A 17,940-nucleotide genomic window follows, 5' to 3' on the forward strand; every position below is an offset into this window, starting at 1 on the left:
CCTGTCCCTCACACGACGCTCTGCCGACCCTGGCTGCCCTCAAAATCATCCTCGGAGTCACCGCCCCGCCCAAAGTCGATGAAGATGCCCTCCGTGTCCGAGTCGGCCGACTCCAGGATCTGGTCCACCAGGTGCTCGGGGCTGTCGGCCAGCGGGGAGCCAGGGCTGGGCTGCAGTCTGCTGGGGCAGGGCCCCAAGTGGGTGGCCTCGCTGGCGAAGCCCTGGGGCTCGGGGCAGGAGGTCATCTCGGAGACGGAGTGCCGGCGGATGCCTGCGCCGCCCGCTGTGCCCTCGGCCTCGTGCTCAGCCACAGGGTTCAGCAGTGGCGTGTTGTAGCTCTTGGAGCGGACCACGGGGTTCTTGGCCAGGACGTCCCCCGAGCGGGAGCGTCGCAGGAGGTGCTTCTCTGAGGAGAGAGGGGACAGCGGGCGTCATGGGGGAACCCCACCCACTGGCACTGTCCCTAGCTGACAATGGTGCCTGCAGGGGCCAGAGGCCACCTGGTGAGTGCCTGCTGAGTGCCCCGCTCCGCACGAAGGGTCGAGGTAAACCCACTCACCACCACCATCAAGCCCATACAAACCCACAGCGACCCACGGGGCAGAGTAAGGAGCCTGGGGCACACTGGGTACTTGAGGGGCTGCTCACCCCAAGGTCAGTAGTTCAGAACCACCAGCTGCTCCCAGGGGGAAAAACGAGGCTCTCTATTCCTGTGAAGATGCACAGTCTAGGGAACCCACAGGTGTCGTTCGACCCTGTCCTGCAGGGTCGCATGGGCGACTGGGTGGCAGGGAGTGAGGAATATGAGGGGCGGGCACAGCAGAAGGGCCCCACTGGGGCTGTCCATCTTTACAGAAGTGGACGGCCTCGGCTTGCTCCTGCTGGGCAGCTGGTGAGTTTGAAAGGTGGATCTTTCAGGGAGCAGCTGAGTGCTTTAACCACTGTGCCACCAGCACTCCTTGGTGACAAGGTAGGGGGATGCGGATGAAGGCTCTGTGACACACACACACCCCCTTAGGTACTGGGGCACATGGGGTGTGACATTGGCCGAGGAACAGGAGGGGACCTGGCAGGAGGGGCAGGAGAGGTCTTGTCCCCAGCAGACACCAGCTCCTCCTCCTCCTGTGACCTTGTTAAGTCCTCTCCTCTGGGGTCCCAGCCTCCCTGCCCGCCCTGGGGGGGCGGGGGTGGGACAGGGGGTAAAGGAACCCTAGAAGCTGCCTGTGCCATGTCTCCATCCAACAGTCAGGGCTTTTGGGAGCCAGGCCTCAAGTTCTCTGACGTCCCAGTGTGGACGGGGTATGGGGGTGAATGATGGGCAGTGTCTGGGGGGACCCAGTGGATGTGGTAGGGGAGGGGCAAGGCCTAGGGGTCTTATGTGGGTGTCATATAGCCCCTGGACGTTGCCACCGGTGACCACGGCCTGAACACTGTCCAAGGGTCCAGTGATACTAGGAGAGTAAGGGAATGGGGTGTAAGGGGAACTGAATACAATAATCGACGTATGGGCCCCCTCCCAGGGGGATGGACAGCAGACAAATGGGTGAAGGAAGGCAGTGGTCGGTGTAAGACATGAAAAAAAAAAGATAAATTATCAAAGGGAGGGAAAAAATTAGGAGCAGATACCAAGGGCTCAAGTAGAAAGAAAATGATTTGATAAAGATGTATGGATTGTGATAAGAGCTGTAAGAGTCCCCAATTTTAAAAAAAGGGTCTCTCCTTGGCTTTTGTGGGGGTGGAAGCTGAGGGGGGACCCTAAGAGGTGGGGCCCTCTTGCCAGTCAGGCAAGTGAGGTAAGAGCCAGGCAGGTGAGTGAGGCAGGTCCCTGCAGTTTCTGATGGTGGCCTCTTGGGGGCAGGGCTGCATGAGGCCACCAGTTGGGGGCTTTGCCTGGCCTGGGAGCCCCTTTGGGGCTGGGGTCCCACCTGGAGGCACAACGCTCTCCTGGGCTGCAGGGCTGCCTGGTGGAGGGGGGTGGGGGGTTGTGGCTGGTGGTGGACTGGCACCTGCACTGAGATACTACTCTGAATGCAGGGAGGGAGCGGTGGGGGACATGCGCCCTCAGGAAGGCTGCAGGGACAGATTCCAGGGGCTCACCCCGCCCCTAATGTCACCTGCCCCCACCTCTGCTGGACTCCACCCACATCCTCAGGCTACCTGGGTTGCTGTCCGGAAAGGTGGCTATGAGCTTACAGGAGGGGACTGGGAGAGGGGGCCTTGGTCTCTGCTGAACGGGCACGCGGAGGGGGAGAGTGTGGACAGAGGGGACCTTGTGATGCCGATGAAGAGATGGGCGCCACCTGTCCAGTGAGCGAGCTGGCCTGCCTCTGACAGACACGCCAGCCCCAGGGCCCCAGAGCCTTCCCCACCCAGCCCCTGTGCCACCCTGTCCTGCACAACACAGAGCTCACCTCCTGTGAAGGGGCTTTTGGGACAGCCCTCCCACCATCCATGGGGTGTGTGTATGGGGTGGGGGGCAGGTTTGCTGAATGTCTGAGAAGGCTAATCCTGAGTTTTATCTGGCTCGGCCTCCACTCTACTGTGGGGTTCTGGGCAGGCTGCCTCGGTTGCCCATTTGTCCACTTGTCCACCCCTTCCCCCCAGGCCCAGGGGACCTACCCAGGATGCAGGAGTGTGTGAAGGACCCCTCGCTGGAGTAGAGGCCGTAGGTGCCCAGGTAGGGCGACACCACCTTCTGGATCAGGGTCTCCAGCCGCAGGTAGTCCTCGGTCACGCCCCGGGCCTCATGCACCCCCTGTGGGAGGAAGGAGGGGTCCAGTACACTGGCCCAAGCTGTGCCCCTCTCCCCTCCCTGCTCCCAGCCAGGCCTCCGGCCAGTGCAGTCAGACTGGGGAGCTGTAGGAGGCCCCACGGGCAACAGGTGACAGCACCAGCCCATCCAGGAGCTGCCCAGCAGCCACCAGGGACACAGCTGACTTCTCCTCATCCGCCTGGGGGCTTGTCACTGTGTAAGGAACCCCCGGCGCTGCAATCAGTGAACAGGCTCAGTTGCGAATGTCAGGTTGGCGGTTCAAGCCCACTCAGCCGTGCCTAGAAGGGCTGGCAACCCCCACCGAGAACCTCTGCCCCAGAAAGCCCTGGGAGCTGGGGTTCAGGCAGAAGCTGCAGGTCTGAGGTGGGCGGGAAGTGGCAGAGCAGGGCTTTCACCTGTTTGCCCTGACTATAGAGCCCTTTTCCGTGGAAAGGAGCCAGGGCCACTAGAGCCTGGCCATTGGAGACTTTCTCTGCTCAGGGTGTAGCAGGCCAGCTCCCCGTCCTGGGGATCTTGATAGGAGACCCGGGAGCCAGTGGGATTTCTGTCCCGCTAAGTGCAAGGGAAGGAGCCTGTGCAGAGGTTACGCATGGCGCCGCTAAGCTCAAGGTCAGCAGCTGGAAAACAGAAGCGGCTCCTTGGGAGAAAGATGGTTTTCCACTCACGTAAGGAGTGGCTGTCTTGGAAAGCCACAGGGCAGCTCCACCCTGTCCAGCATCATTTGATGGCAGCAAGTTTAGAGCTTGGAATGGGAGGGAGCGTCAAAGTTTGTGGAGAAACAGAAAAGAGGACAGTGTTTCCACAAACTTTCTGAAGACCCCTTGCATTGGGTGGGGCGGTGGGATGACAGAAATCACACTGGGACATCCCATTGCCCCCAGACTTTGGAAGCCCCTTCACATGCACTCCCTAGAGCCCTCCCCCCTAGGCCTGTGGCCAGGATTGTTCTCTGTATCCGTGAGACCATCTTGGGTTACAGGAGTCCCTAGGGTGGCACACAATCCACGGTCTGTACTTATCATAAAGCTGGTGGTTCAAAACCATCCAATAGCCCCTGCTTTGGGCAAATAACCCCATACAAGAATGCTCCAGGGGGGCCCCCAGGGTGGGGAGAGGGGACACGTCACCAGCCGAGATTGCCCTCCCAGTGGTGGTGGTGGGGTGCCTGGGCTTGGGTTTCATTTCCCAGGCCTGGTGGGCCCTGCAGCCAGGCCCTCCCCGAGTCAGAGAGAGAGCAGCCCAGACAGACATAGCATGCACACCGGGGTCTGAGGAGGCAAGGGCGCTGGGCGTAGAGGGGCCCGTACCCTTCTCCAGCCTCCTGCACTGAGAGAGAATGCACATCTGTTCTGCAAGCTCCCCCTTGTGGCATCTCCTGCAGTAGCACGAGGACCCAGACCCAGGTACCAGACCACCCATAGGCCCTGGCCCAGCCCTGGCCTCTTTCTTCAGCCCATCCTGTAGCTTGTAGCTGACGCCCGCCCAGGGGTGGGGAGCTGTCAGGTGTCAGCATGTCCCCGAGGCAGACCCTCACCTGTAGTACCAGCAGCATCTGCACGATGGCAGGGGGCACTCGGGCATGTGAGCGGGCCAGCGCGTCCTCCAGCTTCACGCCCAGTGTGACGGTGTTCCGGAAGTGCAGCAGGGCCAGCTGGCGCACAGACAGCTCCTTGCCCTGCAGACACCCATGTACCCCACTGGCTGTCACAGAGGGATCCCCAGGACCTCACCCACAGACTGTCATTGGCCCTGGGACCTCACCCCCAGATGTGTCCTTATCCCTGAGACCCAGGATGCCCCTCGAAGGCCCCAGACGTGCCCACTGCCCTGGATGCAGGGACATCGTCACCCCTAAAAAGAGAGTCGGTGAGGACCCTTGAGTTTTCAGCCAGCAGGTCAGGAGTGCGGGTGGCATGGGGACTCCTAAGCCTGGGGCTAGTGTTTGTGGTCGGGGGTCTGGGTCCTGTCCCGGGAGGGTCAGCCTGGACCTACCTACAGCTGGGGGTGGCCAGAACCCTGCATGTGCAGGTGTCTGACCCCAGCAGGGAAGCGGGTGCATGTTGTTCCTTAAAGGAACGGGGAGGCCTTGCTCCCCCTCCCAGCTCTGGGGCCAGACTTGGGATGATGGGCCTGCTGACTCTCAGCACCCACCCACCCCCACCTCTCTCTCCCCACCCTGCCTGTGAGGGTCCTCATTCCCACGTGACCAATGTCCCAAGGAGGGAGGGTGCCATCTATCCAGGGTCACTGCTATGGTCGGTGCTGGGCTTCCAGGGCCCACAAGAGGGGCAGTGGGAGGCTGTCCAGCAGTGGGTCGGCGTGCCTCCCTCCTGGGTGGGCCGGGTCTGCGCCAGGGGCTCTCACCTGCACCGGGTAGAAGATGGCCTGAAGGGCGGGCAGCACGTCGCTGAAGAAGAAGTCCCAGGTCTCTGCCAGCGAGTCCAGCAGCTTCTGTCCTGTAGGGCAGAGCTGTCACCGGTGCTCACAGCTGACCCAGGACGGAGGGAAGGGGAGGGGGCGCCCACCGGGCCTCTGAGGTGCTCATGGTTTATCCAGAACTGGGGATCACCTTACCCCTGGGGGTGTTTCATGGTTCATGGAGAACTCGGGGTCACTTCAGCCTGGAGGTGCTCACAGCTGACCCAGATGAGATGGTTACCTCATCCCCAAAGCACTCAGGACTCCTCCAGAACTCGGGGTCACCTTGCACCTCTCCCCAGGTGCCCACCTGAGGCTGACTTCTGGCTCCACCACTCAAGGCCAACCACTTAATCCTGCCATGCCTCAGTCTCCCCGTGTGAAAGGGGGTGACTGGAGATGAAACTGGGGCTCCATGTAGGTGGGGACTGGAAAATGCCAGCTGCCAGTGCCTGTCCTCGAGAGAGACTCAGAAAAGAGTCTCAGATCACACACCGTCTCACCCAGCCCTGACAGCCCGCCAGGCAGTCGGAGAATCCACTTATCCCCACCCCCACCCGCCCCGCTCCATCTGTCCACCATCTACCCACTCACACCTATCCAGCTCCCTCGCCCGCCTCCACTTCCACCATCCATTCATCCACCTCCCCATGCATCTACCCCTCATCTACCCAACCCCATGTGCCCACCCACCCATTCACCTACCTGCCATCTAGCGATCCACTCACTCACCATCCACCAACCCCCCACCCCCTACCCATTCCAAACATCCAGCCCTCAGCGATCACTCACTCACCATCCACCACCCACCTGCTCATCCCTCCACCCACCCATCTATGATCCACCCAAGTACCTACCCACCATCTCTGTCCTCTTCCCTGCCCCGACACTCCCAGCTCTCTGCCCATCCCTTCCAACAAGCATTCACAGGGCACTTCCTCTGTGTCAGGCCCTACCCTGGGAACTGGAGCCCCAGCAGAGCCCAAACAGCCCCAGTTCTATGATGCGACGGTCAGCAGGGCCAAACCCAAACCAAACTCACTGCCACTGAATCCATTCTGACTCTTAGTGAGTCTGAGGGAGGGGCAAGCAGAGAAGGCTTCTTGGAGGAGGGGACCCTTGGTCTTTTGGCCTGGAGAGAGCAGGGAGCTGGCATGCAGGACTGAGCAGGGCGGTGTCCCCACAATGCCCGCCTCTGGGCCAGGTAGACCCCTCCCAGGAGCCCCGGGATCCACTGGCTGGGCACAATCTGGGCAGTCGGCGCCCAGAGAAAGAAAACCTTTGCTTTTGTTGGAAACCTCACTGACTGCCTCCAGCCATCTGGTTTCCATGGGGATGGGAGGCCAGCAGGGAAGCTGCCTCTGCTGGCCATAGCGCTGGGGCCCTGGAGAGGGTCTGGTTTTGAACAGCCCAGACCCATCCAGCCTGGGTCCCCTTTCTTGTGGCCCACATCTGGCCCCGTTCTTCCCGAGCGGCTGAAGGAACGCCCAGCAGGCGGATACTGGCTGCCCCTGGCTTTGTGCACAAAGGCCCCTCGGTCCAGCGGGCAGTGTGGGGTGGCTCTGGCTGCCAGCCAGGCCCAGGCTGCTCAGCAGGCTGCTCTCCAGTCCTGGGGTGGAAACACCCGCCAGAGGGCTAGTGTCAAAGACTGCTCCAGACCCTCAGAGCCATGTGCTGGCTGAGCATGTGGTCTGAGGTGTGGGGGTGCTGACAGCACAGGATACGTCCAGTTCTGCCCCAGAGCCTCAGTATTGTCTTGGGAGAAAGGCCCTCTTCTGTTCCCAGGTCCCGAAACTGGGTGGGGAAGCAGCAGGCAGCAGGGTCCTGGAGCTTCCTCTGGGCCCAGACTAGAGTGGGAGGAGAAAGGGGATGTCTCTGATCCCCACACTGCATGAGGGTCGAGAGAGCCAGGTGTTTATCTAGACAGACCCTGTCCACGGGTCATCTCCTCCGGGAAGCTCTCACTGAAGGCCAGGCTGGAATGGACCCTTCCTCCCCAGTGCTCTGCCTGCCCTACACTGTGATGCTATCACACTACACTACCACCATCTGGTCCTTGCCTGAGGCCCCCGCTGGGCCAGGAGCCCCTCCAGGGCAAGGCCAGGGCTCCCTCCATCTCTGCCCCACCCCAGTCCCCCAGGGCCATGGGGAGCTGAGTCCACGGGCTGTTGGACTGGGCCCTGTTGCACTGAGGGGACTCTGACCCTGCCCTGGGCTCCGTGTCTGCAGGAGGCTGAAGGACTGGTAATGCCAAGGGCACTGCCGGCCCCTGGGTGGCCTGGCAAGCACGGACGCTGTGGGCAGTGCTCCACAGCCACACAAAGCTGCCCTTCTCTGGCTGTGTCCCTGGGTGGACGTGGAGCCAGGCAGTCAGGAATGTGCTGAGTCAGCAGTGGGCCGTGGGAGGCCCCCCCCTTGCTGGGTACCCAGTTTCCCCTCCCTCATGCTGCCCCTCCCCTTGCCCTCGCAGGCTGTGCGGGACCAGCAGCTCTGAGTTGGTCATGAGCTTGTGGGGCTATCTCAAGCCTCAGGCTACTCCTCTGTGAAATGGGTTAACAGACAGAATGGTGGAGGAGGGCTGCAGTGCCGGGAAGGCCTGAGGGCAGGCTCGGCCAGCTGTCCTCATTCATACCTGGTGCTGTGTGGCCTGAGCAAGGCTTGCGGCTGCACAGTGCCTCAGTGTCCCCATGTGGTCAGTGTCAACAACACTTGGTGAGCAGGCGTGGAACATTCGGGTTGGGCTGGGAGCAGGCACACGCCTGACCTGCCTATAGCAGTTGCTGTTCCGTAAGTCTTGGCCCTGGTGCGGGGCAGGCGCTGGCTGGGCCCCACCTGCACTCCACCCCACACCTCCTGCACTGCCCGACAGCAGTCTGCCACAGGAAGCACACATGAGCCCCTCAGAGGTGGGTCCCAGAAGCAGCGACTTGCTAACCCTGAGCCCTGCCAGAGGCAACTGGCGTGTGCTCAGGAGCCAGGCTGACCGGGGTTCGAATCCTGCCTCTGGCCCTTCCCTTCATCTGCTCCTGCCCCGTCAGTCCTCAGCGCACAATGGGGACCCCCGAGGTATCCATGGGTTCGTGTGAGCAGACCCTACCGCCTTGGTGCCGGCCCCTTCCCACGTGCGTCTTCCTCCACCTCAGCGGCCCACCCTCACCCGGAGGGCCCCCAGGAACTAACTCCCAGGGGTACGCCACCTGTGACGATGTCACTGCCCTGACACATAACAGAAGGCACGCTTGCGTGAGCTTGGGTTTTCTAGAACATTCTATAGCATGCTCTTATTATTCTGATACCCAAACATTTCGGAATGGCCACTGGAAGAGATCGGTAACACGTTCCCTGTGAGGCCTAGGGCTAGCCTGGCTCCTGTCCCTGCTGGCCTGGTCCTCCATCATCTGTCCTGGGGGGTCAGGGGCTCCCTGAGAGGCTTCTAACATGCCTCCTTCCAGGCCTGTTTGCTGGACATGGTCTCTGTCACTTGCCACTGAAGACCCCGGCCCGCTGACTCGTATTGGAGGCCAGGCTCGAGGTTTCCTGGTGGGCATGCCCTGGTGGATGGGCCAGCTCCGGCTCCAGTTTGCTCCTCTGAGGGCAGAGGTGGCATCCTGCCAGCCAGCCCTTCCAGAGCTCGGCCCTGAAGTGACCTCCGCCCCCACCATCCTCTGCTTCCGGGACTTGTCCTCCTTCCTGATGAAAGGATAGCAGTGAGTGCCAAGCCCAGTCCTCACAGGCCCCCAAGGCCCTTGGGGCTTCTCTGGAGGCAATGAGGTGAGCCCTGCTGGACTCCATGTAGGTGGCCAGATGCATTTCTGACACCATCTTCTCCAGGGTTTGAATCTTGGTGCTGCCTGTCCCTGCACCCCATTTCTGGAACCTCCTATGCAGTCCTGCCTCACAGCCTCTAGGGCCCGGCGGCCACCGTGACGTGACAGCTGTGCCTGCCCAGTCGGTGGCCCAGCATGTGGTCAAGCCACAGCAGCACTCACCCTCGTAGAAGTGGATCTTGTCCCGCAGGATCACCATGCCTTTGGTCAGCAGCTGGTTCTGCAAGGAGGACACAGGGGCCTTGATAGCTGACCGGCTGGCTGGGCAGGCAGCCAGCAGGGCCCTGAGCCTCAGCAGGGCAGGGAGGGCTCACCATGGACCCTCAGCCTGCCCTGACCCCACCTATGCTGACAAGGGTGCCCCCGAGATAGGTTGAGGGTGTTCGTGGCAGAGGACCTCAGTGGGAGGTGGTCTAGTGGAAACATGCCTGGCCAGTAAATGACTGCCTGCACAAGGGGCCTACATCTCGGCCAAGACCACAGCAGGATCCCGGGACCGGTCACTCGGACTGGATCCAGGTGGACACAAATGGACAGCCCTCGGTAGATGAGAGCCTGTGCTGTTGAGACCACAGCAGAAATCCCAGGGCCAGTCACTCGGACTGGAGGTAGACACAAGTGGACAGCCCTCGGTGGATGAGAACCTGTGCTGTTGTGGTGTGGCCTGGGGCCCATTCCTACTCACAGTGGGGCAGGGCATGACAGAGGACCTGCCCAGTGGGGTTGGAAGCTATCCCCTCTAGAGGGTACAGGAGCAGCTTGCCGGGCCTGCCTCCTACAGGGCTCCTGGGTGGGGTTGAACCGCCAGCCGCCCCCCCCTCCTACTTGGGCTCTTAACCCTTACCTTCCCAGGGCCTAAGAGGGGTCTTTGAAAACGTTTGCAGAAGATGGAATCTAAGAGCTAAGGGCAGATGACGGCAGACGTCGCCTGGAATGATCGTGAGGATGGCGCAGGACCCTGTAGTGCTGCGTTCTGTTGTGCGCAGGGTCATCATGGGCCGGAGCCGACTCATGCAACCATAGTTAGGTTACAACGTAAGATCTCACCTAGCTCCCTTCTGACCCACTGAAGAGTTGTTTCGGTTTAGACAAAGTGAAGGGGAAATCCAGGTGGAGTAAGCCGCTGGTGGCTCCCCTGTGACCAGACAGGGCTGTGAACAGCCTTGCGATCACGATCACGCAGCGTACAGTGGAAGGTGGATCATGGCAGATGCAACTCGGTTAAAATGTAACACCTTATCATTTCAGCTCCCCTTTGACCCATTCTAAAGTCGTTCTATTTTTTTAAAATATTTCCTACTTTCTTTTGATTGAGGTTTTCTTCTAGCTAATCTTGTTGCTAGTTAAGCTTTTTCTGGTATGTTATTCTGTATATGAAATCCAGGCGAGGTAAATGTAGAGAGACAGTGACTGGATTCCTGGTTCCCTGGGGGTCTGGCTGGGGAGGTTGTGGGGAAATGGGGAGCTCGTAACAGTGAGTGCAAGGAAGAAGAAAATGTTCTCAAACTGATGGTGGTGATGCAGAACCAACTCTTCTCGATAGGACTGAACTATTAGATTGTGTGGCACGTGAATTATGTTCCCATAAAACTGTTTAAGCAGAAAAAAATAAAAATAACATGCAGTGAGAGTTGCCAGTGAGCTTCCGAAAGGCCCTCAGAGCAGAGTACCATTCAACCATGAAAAGGACGGGCAGGAACCTTGAACCCGGGACACTCAGGGACAGGAGACAGACAAGGGGTCAGTACTCCCGGAGGCCATCCCCAGGGGGCTTTGAAGAGACAACGGGCAGCACAAGGAGCCGCTGGGACTGGGGGCTCAGGACCGTGGTCTCAGGGTGGACACCAAGGCCGACTGGCACAGCATGCAGGGCTCTGCCTCTACTTGGGTGATTAGATACGGGGGTCTCACAAGCTCGTGACAGGGCGGGTCAAGAGGTCCACATCAGGACCCCCGGGTAATGACCTGGTGCTCTGGAGGAAAGAAAAGAAAACGCAAAGACACCTACACACAGTTCGTCCCAGTGGAGGAACGGACCCTGCAAGCCTCCACCACCGGGACCTCGGTGCCCGGCGACCATCCCCACTGCTGAGAGGAGCACCCAAGAATGGAGGGAAAGCCCCGGACATCAACGAGACCTGGCTTACTGGTGGGATAGAGACTTTGGACCCCTGCGACGATGGCCCTCTGGAGCAGAGGTCAGCTCTGCATTTGAATCATCAACCACATGAACTCAAAGGGCAGCACTGACCCCAGGACCAAGCTCAGAGGGCGAGGAAAGGAGGGGGAATAGGAACCGCAGGGGAGCAGTGGGACCAGTGGTCGTCCTTTTCAGGGACAGGTCTACAGCAGAGGAAACGAAGGGTGCGTGGACTGCTGAATGGGAAACTGACCATCTGCTTGGTCAACCGTCATGCGACTCAGAGCAAAATGAGAAAATCAGGACAATCAGAGGACTTCCCCAGGAACTTCTAGAAGTCCTCAGTGCCCAGGACAAGCCAAGCCAGCCAGTCAGACAGCGGGTCAATGATCTTCCAGGGACTAGAGGACGGGGCAGTGGACAGCGACCAAGAAACAGCAGGCTCAGGTTCCTTCTGGGGTGATGGGATGTGCCGGGACATTAGGCAGTGATGGTGGCAGCCCCACCCCGCTAACATGACAGTCCCCTGACCCGTGGATGTCCAGCAGTAGGTTTTATGTCAGGTGGCACAGCTGTGACATGAGCAGTGGTGCCCAAAGCCACGTGCTGCGAGAGCACAGCTGCTGTCCTCGCGCTGGGTCTGCGCATGGATGCCCCGCAGGGATGGCCCGGGCGCCCACCCCACCCCACGGAGTGAACTCAGCCGCTCCCTGGCCTCAGGCTGTGTGACCTTGTGATCTCCCTGAGCCTGTTGCCAAGGGTGACACTGCTCTGCAGGCTGGCTGGCCCCGTGGGGAGAGTGGACGGGGTTGGCACAGGGTGGGTCAGGAGACCCAAACTCGGAAACCGGTCACAACCTGAGCAGGGGGACCCGGAGTCCCCACCATGGCCAAGCTGGCACCACGATGTCACCTGCTGTCTCTGGTCTTCCCTTAACTGGTAGGAAATGAGACACAGTGGAGTGGGGGTCCCATAACCCAGGCAGACCATGGGGGTGGGGGATACTTACTGCCCAGCCAGCCACCCAGTCCTGTGCCCGCTGGAGGTCACTCACCTGCAGGTACTCGGTGAAGAAGGACCCCAGCTCCGTCTTCAGCAGCTGCCTGTGGCAGAGGGGCAAGAGACCGCGGGGGTCACCAGGTCTCCTGGGGCTGGAGTGAGGGTGGGGGGGGGGTCTCGCCCCTCTTAGTGGCATAGAGGGCAGGCCACAGTCCTGGCTCATCAAAGATACACCCCACCCATACAGCTGAGGTGCCTGGTCCACAGCGGGGGCCACTGCCTCTAGGGAGACACTGGGAGGGCTGGGGTTCCATGACCAGCCAGCTCTCTGCTGCCCTCTGCCCAGGCCCAGAGCTGGGCAGGCCGCCACCTCAAGCTGACACGTGTCCCACAAGAGAGGGGCTGCACCCCACGCCTGTGGATGTAACTGGGTTCTCTGCTACATTAATAAGGCCGCCCGTACAGAAAGCATCTTGAACAGGTGAGGCACAGAGGACAGGAGCCTGCACTCACATGCATGCAAGCACATATACACACATACACACACACACACACATATACAAACACATGCCATATGTACACACAAGCACACACACACCACACATGCATGCACACCACACATGCACACACACATATACAAACACACGCCATATGTACACACAAGCACACACACACCACACATGCATACACATCACACACACATGGACACACCAATGCACACGCACACATGTACACACACCACACATGCAAGCGCACACATACCACACATGCATACATGTACACATGCGTGCACATGTACACACACCTCACATGCAGGCACATCCATGTACCGTGGCCGAGAGATAGGTGTCCTGACAGCCCGGGCTGCTGTCACCACCTGCCCTTGTGCTCTGGCCCATGAGCAGTGGCTAAAGCACGCAGGTAATGGAAAGGTGGGCTATTCAAACCTGCCGGCTGCTTGGCAGGAGGAAGATGAGACTGCCTGCGTTTCTCTAAAGAGTCGGGCTTCGGAAACCCGTGGGGGAGTCAGAGTCAATGTGAGGACAACAGGGATTCCCCTGAGAAGGTGCTCTGGTGGTGCAGTGGGGAAAGTGCTCTGCTGCAAACTGGAAGGTCAGGGATGGAGCTGCACCAGGAGTTGGGATTGGGGTCCACAGATCAGCCAGGTGACACCAGGAGCCCTGGCTCATTCGCCCAGAGCTGCCTTGGACAAAAGGCCAGGTCTCACTCCAGAAACCCCACCATGGCGGGGCCCACAGGGCGGCTCGGCTCTGACTGGACAATGCAGGTGGGGGTCCGAAATGACACCCATTCGCCTGGATGGAGTGAATGGCTCTTGGGCCTGGCCAGCTGTGTGACCCGGGCAAGTCACTCGGTTTTTCAGAGCAGCACGACTATGCATGTCTGGCCCCCGCAGGGGCAGCTCCTCGGGGCTCCCTGTCCCCGGCCTCTCTCCGCCCGTCACAGCAAGAGCGCAAGTCTCAGTTTGCCCTTCTGCAGAAGGGGTCGTGCCCACGGCCTCTCTCCGCCCGTCACAGGAAGAGGGGCCCCAGATGGCAGCTCCTCCTGACAGAACAGACTGGGTGGCACTCAGCACTGTGGGGCTGGGGGTGCCATCCCCAGCCACGGTCGGGGTCTGGCCCTGCTCCCCTGAACAGTGGGGTGGGGCCTCAGAACCAGGTATGGGAGTGCAGCTGCTGGCCCCGTGCCCCAGGGCGGGGCAGGAAACCGAGGCCTGGCGGTTAGTGCCCTGGCCGGCTGGCCAGCAGCTGCACAGGGTGTGGGCCTGGGCGTGGCCACTGGCGGCCTGGGGGTAGGGACGCACACTCACCGGACACCCTCGTTGAGGCTGAAGAGTTCATGGTCAGGCAGTCCTTTGCGCTGGAAGACGGCGACCACCCCGTTGTGGATACTACAGGGGGAGGGGGAGAGCTGCTGTCACTTCCAGCCCCCCAAACCCAGGAGGACCATGGCCACCCATCACCCACCTGATGTGGATGCTAGAGAGCTGCTGTCACCCACTGTCCCCACTTCCCATCCTGGACACTGTGGGTGAACTGCCTCCACCCCTCTCCATCCACCCAGCCGCCAGGGCCCAGACAGCAGGTGAGGGGGGCTGGGGTAGTGGAGATATCTGATCCCCCCCAGCAGGAAGGCCTGAGCTGCATGGCTGATAGTCCTGCCCCAAGTCTCAGCTCCCATCGCCCCCTGATCTGTGTCCTGGCCCTGTGCCACCAGCACCTCTGTCACCTCCTCCGGACATGGCTCATTCGAACAGGACTGCAGCTAAACCTGGGCCTGTCATGCTTCGGGGACACGTATTCACCCTGTGTTCTGAAACCACCCCTCCCAGGCCAGGCACGAGGGGCACCCTCCCCGCAACATAGCCAAGGCCTGTTTGCTGAGCCTGCTCAGCCCCCAGACTCTCACCCTCACCCCGACACTCGCAGTGAGCCCCTAATTGCCCCCACTGCTTTCCTGGAGCCACACCCGCTCAGCTTCTTGGGAGGGTCCATCACTCTGGGCACTGCCAACCCTGCCCAGCATGCTGTCTACACTTGGGTGGGAGGGCACACTTGCTGCCGGAGGAAGAGTTCAGGTTTTGCAGACCATATGGTCTGGTCACGCAGCTCCGCCCTCGGACGGCAGTGCACCAATGGGCTGTGTCCCAACATAACTACAAAAACGGGTACCCAGCCAGCCTGGGCCAGAGTCCACGCCAAAGACCTCCTCCCTATGTGTTCCAAGGCAACCCGGGCCAGCCCTGCTGACCCCTGTCCACCCTGAGCTGTCCCTGCTGACCCCTGTCCACCCTGAGCTGTCCACGCTGACTTTGAGCGGGCCTGTCACCAGCGCCCAGGGCCCCAGGGAGGATGGGGCACTGCCCAGGCTCTTCCTGTGGCTCTCCGTCTCCGTCCTTCTTGCCAGCATGCTGCGACTGGCCTTCACATTGGTCAGCAGATAGATGCCGCTCTGTGGTCAGGTCAGTCCCTCCTCCGACTTAAAACAATCATTTCAATGAATTTCTTCTCCTCCTTATTTTGTGGTTGCGCACACACACAGCAGAGCTTGCAACCATTCAACAGCGTCCACACTCGATATTTGGTGACATGGCCGACATCCCCCGAGACTTCACCCCGGACCTCCGGTCATTCTCCCCATCTCCTCCGAGCTGCTCCTCCCTCATTGCCCCCCAAGGCTCCCACCTCATCTTTCGAGTTGCCGTTGGCAACTGGGTCACATCCAGCCAGGGCTTAAGGAGCCCTGGTAGCACTGTGGGTAAAGCATTGGGCTGCCAACCACCAGGTCAGTGTTTGAAACCCACCCACTGCTTCTTCGGGGGAAAAACAGCAGCAGCAGCAATGAGAACATAAGCAAAACCACCTGTCTGCCCTCCCAGAGATCTACAGGATGGGAAAGAAACCCTTAGCAGGGCCACTGCGAGTCGTCGCCCACAAGGTGGCAGAGGGTGACGTGGCTGTGGGGTGCCCTGGAGTTAGTCTGGGCCCAGAGCAACCCTTCGTGCAATGGACAGAATGACGGGTCTGCACCACCCTCACAAGTGTTCTTCTGTGTGAGCCCACTGTCGCAGCCACTGTGCAGCCCATCTCTAGGACGGTCTCTCTAGGTGGCCCCCCTGGCCACCACTACTGGGTCTGTAGGCGGCTCTTGAAGATCTCATGCTCAAGGTTCGCGCACATCCTTTACTGGTAAAGTTAGATGACGGTTTGGTTTTAAGAAGACCTCAAGGGATAGTTTTAGTTTAAGGTTAATGGCAGACAACCGTCTTAGGGCGTTCTGCCAGCCTCCACGGGCCCAGGAAGTTTGGATCCCGTGAGAATATGGAAATCTGCTCTGCAGAATCCTGCCAATAACTCTGTGGTCAAAATGCCCAGTCACGGTACCTGGGCACCATCCAGTTCTGCTAGTTAGACCCCAGGTACACAGGGCCCTGCACTTTTGTACAGTGCGGGGTGCTGGCCCCTGGCTCTGAGGGAAGGCTCCTTGGGGACTAGATTAATCTCGGATGCCCCCCTCTCCTCCAATCTAATCAGTCCTGAAGTTCTTCCCATTTCTGCAGCCTGGAAGCTCCATCCACCCTTCCTCTTCCTGTCTAGCCTCACTCGCTGCCCTCCATGGACACCAGCCTGTCCCTTCAGTCCACCCTCCACTAGGGCAGGGCCACTTCTCTGTTCAGGACCCTCAGACACAGTGCCCCTCCTGGATGTGGCACTCCTGACTCCTGGGCACCAGCTACCTGACTGGAGGTCTTGGACCTGCTATCCCTCCTACCCAGAAGGTCCTTCTCCTCTCTAGGCCCGGGGCAAGCGGAGATTCATTTTGGGGGACTCGGTTCAGAGGCCACCACCTCTGTGAAGCCCTCCCTTCCTTTCCCCACCAGCTGATGGGCGGTGCCTCACGACAGGCTGGCTACTGGGCACAAGCTGCAGGGCAGTGGCCACTGCTCTCCTGGGGCCTTGCCACCTTCTTCAACTCCACTCCTCCCCCTGCGTGGCCTGGCTGCCTTTTCACAGATGGCCACTGCCCCTGTAAAAACTGGCCACTCCCCTGCCCGGGAGCATGGAGCACGCGGTAGTGAGGCCCGGAGTGCAGGCCCAGCAGCAGCTCCAGCTCCCCTCTCAACCTCCCACGTAGAGCCGGGTGCTGCTCTGAGACTTCCCAAGAAGGGTGCTTTCAGGAACAGAAACACTTTTCCCCCAGTTCAGGGGCGAAAGTCTAAACCAGCCCGAGTATGGGGAAGGCTTCTCTGACAGCCCTGAGGGGAGTCTCTCTCTCTGTCAGCTCTGGACGGAAGCTCTTGTTGCAGCTTCTCTGGGTTCTTCTAGGAGTCCCTAGGACAGCTCCACTTTGGGGTGGGAGTTAGGGTTTGAGGGGGAGAATGGGGAAGACAGGGAGGATGGGGAGGACGGTCAGACTGGGGAGCAGGGTGAGTATGAGGTGCAGGGGGAGTATTGTGAGTATGGTGAGGAGGAGGAGGGGGAGAAGGGGGAGTTTGGAAGCAGGGTGAGGATGGTGAGGAGGGTGAGTATGGGGAGGAGGGGGAAGGCTGGGCAGCGTTTCCTTCTGCAGTATGAGGGGCACCATGCGCCAGAACCCCTGGCTGGCACCTAGTAGCAGCAGTCTTTCTGGAACACTGTGGTTTGAACCCATCAGCTGCCCTGCTGGCTGCTTCTGGTGGCAGCCTGGGCACCCCATGGGGGCTGTGCTACACTGTCCTACAGGGTCGTCAGGCGTTGGCATCCACTTGATGGCAATGGGTTTGGGCTCTGATCTCTCAGACGTACAGCTCAGAGGGGTAAAGAAGGCTCCCGGGGGGCCGGGGCTCCTTCCACAGCCAGGGGCCACCTCCAACTTCTAAGCAAGAATGTCCAAGACCATGCTGGGCCCATGCCACACACGATCAGGGTCTGCTCACCAGGGAGTTGGCCCAGGCCTGGCATGCCCAGTGACACCAGGTCTCCCATCTGTCAGGCGGGCGCCATGAGCACCCCTGCCTCCAGGTGACCACGAGGAGGGCATGGCATTAGGTGTGTGGAGCCCCTGGCCGGCCTGGGGGACAGGCCTTGGGGCCTGGTCATCTCACCCCCATCAGAACTCCTCCAGACCAAAACCATTAACACCCTGTGGTCTGAGGTTAGGGGACCAGCTGTCTCCCCTGGAATCAATCCCAGCCACTGAAACCCACCCTGGCCTGGTTCAGCCTCACTGGTGTCTGCCACGTTCTCCCGTCCTTGTGGCTAGGCCAGGCTGAGGGGCAGCCT

The 17,940-nt window shown here is 60.3% G+C and overlaps 1 protein-coding gene across 1 annotated transcript; it reads right to left on the minus strand.

The window, feature by feature from the left end:
- Positions 1–6: 6 nt before the first annotated feature.
- Positions 7–14,724, minus strand: PRR5 (proline rich 5). Its single transcript, XM_004700228.2, has 8 exons — positions 14,648–14,724; positions 13,989–14,069; positions 12,213–12,261; positions 9,181–9,238; positions 5,138–5,229; positions 4,308–4,448; positions 2,620–2,755; positions 7–406 (listed from the first exon to the last, which is right to left on the minus strand). The coding sequence occupies exons 1-8, from the start codon at positions 14,671–14,673 to the stop codon at positions 9–11; spliced, it is 981 nt and encodes a 326-aa protein (XP_004700285.2). The 5' UTR covers positions 14,674–14,724; the 3' UTR covers positions 7–8.
- Between the last annotated feature and the right edge of the window lie 3,216 nt (positions 14,725–17,940).

Source organism: Echinops telfairi, unplaced genomic scaffold (assembly GCF_000313985.2).
Source record: "Echinops telfairi isolate 266 unplaced genomic scaffold, ASM31398v2 ScPeMD7_2;HRSCAF=8, whole genome shotgun sequence".
Lineage (NCBI taxonomy): Eukaryota > Metazoa > Chordata > Mammalia > Afrosoricida > Tenrecidae > Echinops > Echinops telfairi.